The sequence below is a fragment of the Tenrec ecaudatus genome, chromosome 11, assembly GCF_050624435.1.
Source record: "Tenrec ecaudatus isolate mTenEca1 chromosome 11, mTenEca1.hap1, whole genome shotgun sequence".
Lineage (NCBI taxonomy): Eukaryota > Metazoa > Chordata > Mammalia > Afrosoricida > Tenrecidae > Tenrec > Tenrec ecaudatus.
The window spans coordinates 6,035,881-6,042,869 of record NC_134540.1 but is presented as its reverse complement, the minus strand read 5'-3'; the positions used below and the strand labels follow the sequence as shown (position 1 = coordinate 6,042,869).

The window sequence follows — 6,989 nt, the reverse complement described above, 5'->3', positions numbered from 1 at the left end:
CTCACCTGGAACCTCCCTGTTGGCTCTGGAAGTCATTCAGGGACACGGCAGGTGTATAGGTCTAAAATGACACCATGAGCCAGACAGACAGTGGAGACTGGCAAACTGCTGAATCCCCACACAGGTCTGGCTCGACCCACCCCAGTCATTTCGCCCGAAGCTGGATGGCTCAGGGCCTTTTTAGGAACACGGGTTCCGAGATCCTCGCCACTTAATGAGACCCTTGTTCCTGTTGAACCTCTCTGACCTTATTGGAAATCAATGATTGCTTCTGATCTTCCAAACGTAAATGGCGAGACCTGAATGAAATCATGGTGCAAAAAAAAAAACGCTCTTGAGAGCGTAGGGAGCCTGGAGAGCATGCAGCCATGCAAATTGCTCATTCCGCTGGAAAGCCCTTGTGTGTCTTGTTACAAGTGCGTGCGCAGAGTGCGCGGGGGCTTTCTCTCCGCAGAATCTTGACCCTCCTGCCGTCCGCATCGTCAGGGCACTCTGGGTCCCAGGTGTCGGTTCCCCAACTCCTGCTTCCCCAGCCTCCCCCAGCTGCTGGCGGCCCAGAAGGCAGCTTTCCTTTCCTAGCAACTGTTGCTAGGGGCGTGGCTGCGGACTCCAGCGAGGACGCGGTTACGTGGCCCCCTGACCCCGACCGGCGCGGACTACAATTCCCATGATGCCTCAGGGGGTCTCCGTCGTGACGCACCGGGCCAGTGGCGGAGGCGGCGGCCGCGGGGGTCCGTGCTCTCTGCGCGTCCCCTACTCCCGCTCGGGCCGCCGCCGCTGCTGCCGTCGCCATGTTGGCTTGAGAAGCGATGACAGGAGGTGGCTGCGGCGTCTGGGAGTGAACTGTGGCGCCCGAGGGGCTCAACGCCCGCGCTCTTCCGGGGAGCTCGGCGGGGAGGGGCCGGCGGGGAGGCGGCGGCGGGGGAGGCGGGGGCAGGCGATGCGCCCCGAGAGCTGGCGCTGCTGCCGCCGCCGCCGCCGCTGCCTGGAGGCGCCCGCAGCCTGAGCAGAGGCCGTAGCTCGGAGGGCCGCGCCCGGCTCCCATGCCCTTGAGCGCGCGGCGCCGCTCGGCTCTCCGGCCCGGGCGCGCGAGCTGAGGAGCCGTTGGCCCGCGCCCCGCGCCCCGCGCCGCCCGTGTCCATGTGTAGCGACATAGTTATCTGTGTACTTGGACGCCGGGCATCTTCCTCCTGCTTAATGAGGACTTGACTCGGCGGCGACCGTGAATCATCGCCGGGGCTGGGGAAGGAGGAAGGCGGATGTCACCCCCTCCCACCCGCTCCATGCCCGTGTGTCACTCGGCGGGGTCCACCTGGCGCGGCCGCTCCTGAGGCTGCAGCTGCACTTGACCGCGGCGACGTCGGCGACGGGGCTGCCGCTGCCCTCCCGGGACTCTCCTGCTCCGGCCAGACCCAGCTCCTGGGGACTGTCCCCTCGCTCGCGCGCACTTCGGCCCCGCGCCGCCACCGGCCTTCCAGAATAACTTGGGTGTTTGGAGCAAAGCCCAGCAGGACGCCTGGCACTCGGGAAGGTTTCCCTTCGGAGCGTGACGAGTTCTGCCTCTGATTTTTAAAAAAAATTTGTTGTTGTTGTTGTTGTTTTTTTTTTGGACGTGGACGTCGGAGCCTCCATCAGACGGCAAGATGTCTAGCAGTGTCCCGGCGGATATGGTAAGGGGCGAGACGTGCGTGTTTTCCAATCCCGTCCTGATCAGCAGGGGTGCAGGTTTGCGGGTAGAAGTGCAGGGGAAGGGTGAGGGAGCCGCCGGGCTGGGGGAGGAGATTTGGAGAAGTTGGCGCTTCTGTTTTTCCTCTTTTCGAAAAGTACAGCTTTTGTTTGTATGCATGCAAGTGTGTGTGTGTGTTGTTTTTTTGAAAGCAGGGCTTTGCACACTTGGCTGGGGCTTGTGTGCACCCGGGCCGAGGCCAGGGAGGGGGGGGGAGGCATTGGAGCCAGGGAGCTCCAAGCGGAGCCCTAGAAGATCTTAATGCTTGGGAAACGTCCGTCCGTGACACGGGGTGCGCCCTGGAGCCCCCGACGCAGAGGGGGAGGGGAGCGGGGACGCCCGGTGCCGGGACCTATTGTCCAGAACAGGGTGGCCCTTTAAGAAAAAGTCCACTTGGACTGCGGACGAGTGTCGGGTGCCTTTGGGGTGGAGGTTTCACCGATGGAGACGGTCCGCCTGTTTGATCTTTTTCTCCAATATCCCAGGACTTTTCCTGCGACTTTTCATTCGCGGTTAGCGCGTCTCTGGGGGCGCGTGGCCGGGACGCGAAACAGACCCCTTGTTTGTGGCCTCTTGCTCTTGGTGGCGGAGGTGCAGGTGGCGGCTGACCGTGACTGTGGACGGGGGCGGAGGGGGGATGTCCGTGAAAGTGTGAAATGCCCCCCCTGTTGCCGCGAGGACAAGCAGAATGTGCGGAACAGGAAGACGAATAATCGCGTGCGGGCAGGAGTTGTGGTTAACATGGTGAAGCGCCCGGATATTGAGCAAACTAACATCTGAATGTTGGTGGAAAAACACGCAATTGAACAAGGGCTGCCGATTGAGCACCTCTCCTGGTGAACGTTTCCTTGGGGAGGCTTAGTGACGGCATGTTTCAAACATACACGGACTCTAAGCGGTCTCCGGCGCCTGGGTTTCCAAGGCGTTTTGCTTGCGGCAGCATTTCCATTGCCAGTGCGAACGGTGATTGCAGAGGGACCCCCCAGGCCGGCTCTTGGGTGGTCGGTCACTTAGCAGCCCCACAACCCCCCTCCCCTGTCGGAAACCCCAGCCATTGTCCTGGCCCAGCGAAGCCGCGCCTGGTTGCGGGGCTGGAGCGACCATTCGTCGAAGCTCTACAGGGATCCGGGAACTGCCTGGCCTCCTGCTGGTCGAGCTGCTCGTGGACAGAGCCCGTCCAGCCAGGTCCTGCACCTTCGAAAGCCTCCATTTTGCATCAGCATGCACACGCCACACTGCCCCCCTCACCCGTCCCCATCTATTCAGTCACCCAAGTTGTCACCAAATTGATTCCTGGCATTAGAACAGTGCCACCCCCTTCTGCAGGCCCCGAGATGATGATGGAAAACCCCGGGGTGGGTAGCCTGTGCCACCAGCTGAGCCAATTTTCGGGTCTGCTTCTGCCCCTGAGAGGGCTGTGAAGCTTGGGCGTCTGGTCGGGGACCAGGGCTGGTGGCATTCCTCAGATGTGGCCTGCGGTTAGAAATGAGAGCCGTCTCTCGGTGTTGTTGACGTGTTGGAAGGCCTTGGTGAGTTTCGTGGTGCTTTGAGATCCCTTGATTAAAGGTGATAGGCAAGGGCAAAGCAGCATTATGTAATAAACATAATCCCAGCAAGGCGTTTCCAGGGCCCCGGATGCGAGTTTGGTGCCACTGTTTCCATCCCCTGCACTTGTTGGGGTTCTTGGGATGATGGGTCTTCTTAGGTTCAAGCTCCTTAAACTTGCGTTTCCTAGGACTCGCCTTGCATTTCTGGGTTAAGGAGTGCTATGGGTCCGGAAGTCTCAACTTGGTGAAAGACGAGATAAGACTTGGCAAGAAGCCTTGGGTTCCATCCGTCGTATTTATTACACTTTTCGTGTCAATAATTGACAAGAAGCCTGTGTGCTTACACTCACGGATTTAAAACACAGGCAATTTCACCACTCACTGAACTAACTCACAAATCCAAGTTGCCTGGCAAAATCCAATCCCTTTCCTGACTCGTGGGGTCCACCCACAAACCTAGTAACACCCCCTTCCTCCACCCCCATGCAGTTCAGCTCTGAGTACATTAATCTGCATATTGTTAAACTCAGGGAAAGTAGCAAGTATGGATACAGACTTTTGTTTGCTTGTTTGTCATCAGGGTACACGGTTTAGAAAACAATGGTTTGGCTCTTCTGCAATTTGAGGGTGCTTGACAATTGTATTGGAGAAAGATGGAGCTTTCTAATCCCATAAAGAGTTACAGTTTGGAAACTCAGCAGGGGTAGCTCTACCCTGCCCTATAGGTTTGCTTTGAATCTGACAAAAACTCACATTGAGCTTTGTTTTGTTTGACAGTTGTATAGAAGTCATTCTAGGGGGCTGGGGGGGAGGGGCGGAGGTGTTTAAACTCCAGCCACGCTTTCAGTAGCTCTCCTTCCTTCATTCTTCATTTACAGTGAAGGCTGAGTCAATTGATGTTTTTGGTAGCTTTGTCTTATGGTTATGCTTATGACTCCCATTACAGTAGATTTTTTCTGTAGTTTTGGGGCTTTGTAAACTTAACTCACCCGACTTATTTCTGCACATTTAATCAGCTTTATCTACCCTAGGGCGAGAGTCTCCTATTTCCTACGCTCCCAATGTTGTAAATCCTGTCTTGGGGGGGGGGGGGGGGAGGAGAGTGATGGTGCCAGTGGTTACTGTTCCAACGGGAGGTCTTTGGTGGAAATAATGTCCTAGAAGCAGTTACTGTATCTTTAAATAAGACACTGTTTGTTTTCCTCTTGCTGAGAATAATTGTGTCTGAACCAAGATTTACTAGCATCTCACTGTGAATAATTGGCAAAACAAATCTGAAACGTACTAAAAGAGAGTGTCATTACGATGCATTATATTAAATGACTCGCGTCCTTTTTATCCTGCCCAGCCAAATCGTAATTTATGGTGGGGAAGTAAGTATTCGCCGTGCGTGATGGTAGCTCTGGCTACTTTCAGGACAGTAGACTTTCAGCAAGAAAATACTCCCCCCCCTGCAGTGAGAAGGCCTACGTCTGGGTACATAAGGTAGTGATGGTGCTTTCTGGTTGGTCATTTCTGGAGAGTGGTGAAGAAATAAACTGTTGGGTCTAGGTCTAGGACTCACATTAGACTTGACCAGAATAAGGGGGAACGGGGCAGGCTGATTTGGGTCTTGAAACATGTTATTGACTGGAACCTTGGAAGGAAAGCCTGGTGTCCTTCCTTAATGCTATTGAGGTTGGGGTTGGAGTAGATGCAACAAGATTTGGTTTGGGCTTAAAAGAGACACCGTTGTTGTTTCCCCCATTTCTTTTTACTCCTAGTGCATTTTATGTGTACTCACTGGGTATCATAACTGGCTTTGTCCCTTCTATCCGTGGAAGAAATATGGGAGCCCTCTGCTGGAGAGCAAATCATGAAAATGAGTTTCATTTTCAGCTGAACTTTGGATCATTTTCCCAAGTTCAGCTGAGACTGCAAGTATAGCCTACACCCCAATAAAGTGCGTGTCCTGCTGCAAGCAGGTCCAGAGAACAGGAGGTGGGCGCAGAGTCAGGACTAATCCCCCCTCCCCTCTCCCCGGGCAGCTGTCTGTCTTCCTGGCAGCTCTTCTTTCTCAAGCTAAAGCTTGTATAGCAGATGGGAAGCAGAGGCCCTCCACTCCCATAAGACTTGACAGCCTGGGAACCCGTGGGGGGGGGGGGGCGAGTCCATGGCAGTGGGCTTGCTTTTGTGGTTTCCTTTGAAAGGATAGGTAAGTACCACTTAGGTACTCTGGTGTGTGAGTTGCTGAACAGCTTAATAAATAGCGCATCTCTGGTCAAACATTTCTCCACGTTGTCTTTTTGGGCTGTGACCTACATCCGGACATTTTTATGAACCATGTATTTTCCTCTGCTTTGAGTGCATCTCCTTCCAGCTCTGGGCCTCCTTCCCCTCCTCACCCCCCTTTCTGTGAAAGGGGCTGCCTTCGCTCCAGCCCACTGCCAGCTCTCCTGCCACAAGCCATTTTCTCTTTCTGGTTTGCCACTCTTCCTCTCCGCATCGTGTGTGTGTGTGTGTGTGTGTGTGTGTGTCCACATTCCTGTATAAATGAGTCCCTGTTGATCCAGCCTGTGTTATTAAGATAGAAGACACTTCCCAAGCTCCCAGGCATGGTTTTCTGGAATGAGGGGACAGTATTTTCTTTGGAGCTCCTGGTGATGGTGTTAGTGGCTGTTGGGTCGGTTCTGATTCACAGCAACCCCATGAAGGCCATCAGAGTACTGGGCACCTTTGGCTTGTCAGTGGCTGTGACCTTTTGGACACAGATTGCCAGCCTGTCTCCGAAAGCACCTCTGGGTGGGCTGAGCGGTCAGCCTACACTAATCGGTGGGCCCTTAGTCATTTGCACCACCAGGGACACGTCCGTGTGCCCCTGCTGCCGTGACGGCTCATGTGATGCCTGTGGCTGCCATAGTGTTGGACGCTCCTTCCATCTCCTATGGACTGACCTCGCCTGCCGCCCGCCCGCCACGAGCAGCAGACCAGAGAGCAGCATCCAGAACTGCTGTCCTCCCCTAGGCCCTGGGTGTGAGCCCGTGCTTGCCGCCCCTCTTGTCAGTCCGTCTTGTGCATGGTCTTCCCTTTTTCCGCTGACCCCTCTCCCTGTCCAAGCACGCTGTCCTTTTCCAGGGGCTGGCCTGTCCTGATATTCCGTCTGCTATTCCAAGAAGCATTCCACTGCTACTTCCTCCAGACAGATTTGTTTGTTCTCCCGGCGGTCCGGGGTCTTTTCAGTATTCTTCCTCAATAGGATACTTCAAGTGCATCAAATCTAATCTTCACTTCTGTACTCACCGTCCAACTTTCACATTCCTCTGAGGCCATTGAAAATACCCTGGCTTGGGCCACTGAAATGGAAAGCTTGAAAAAGAAGTCACTCTGAACCTATGGGTTTTCTTAAGATATCCAGGGTGTGTTTTGAAAAATTCCAACATTCCAGTTTGGGGTTATCACCCTGTTTAGTTAAACGCGACATATAGCACATACGTTCTCTCGTTGTGGCTCCCTGTGAGGCAGCATTGGCATAATCAGAAGTCAGTTCAGTGAGCATGTATTGAAATATCTTTCTGGGTGGGTTAAAAAGTTATTTTTCTACAAGTGACCGTGGCGGGTGACACCCTCAGGACCCAGCACATTGAAGCCCAAGTCGTTGCTGTTGAGCTGATTTCAGTGTGTGGCAGCGACCTCTGTGACAGAGAGGAAGTGCTCTCGTGGGTTTGTCTTGACCGTCA

At 54.5% G+C, this 6,989-nt stretch overlaps 1 protein-coding gene across 1 annotated transcript in view; it reads left to right on the top strand.

Moving 5' to 3' along the window:
• The first annotated feature begins 702 nt into the window (after positions 1-702).
• UBL3 (ubiquitin like 3) overlaps positions 703-6,989 on the top strand; it is a 50,088-nt gene continuing 43,801 nt past the window's right edge. Inside the window, exon 1 of the mRNA XM_075562811.1 lies at positions 703-1,670. Coding sequence (XP_075418926.1) covers positions 1,644-1,670 — 27 coding nt within the window. The 5' untranslated portion in view covers positions 703-1,643. The remainder of the gene's footprint in view (positions 1,671-6,989) is intronic.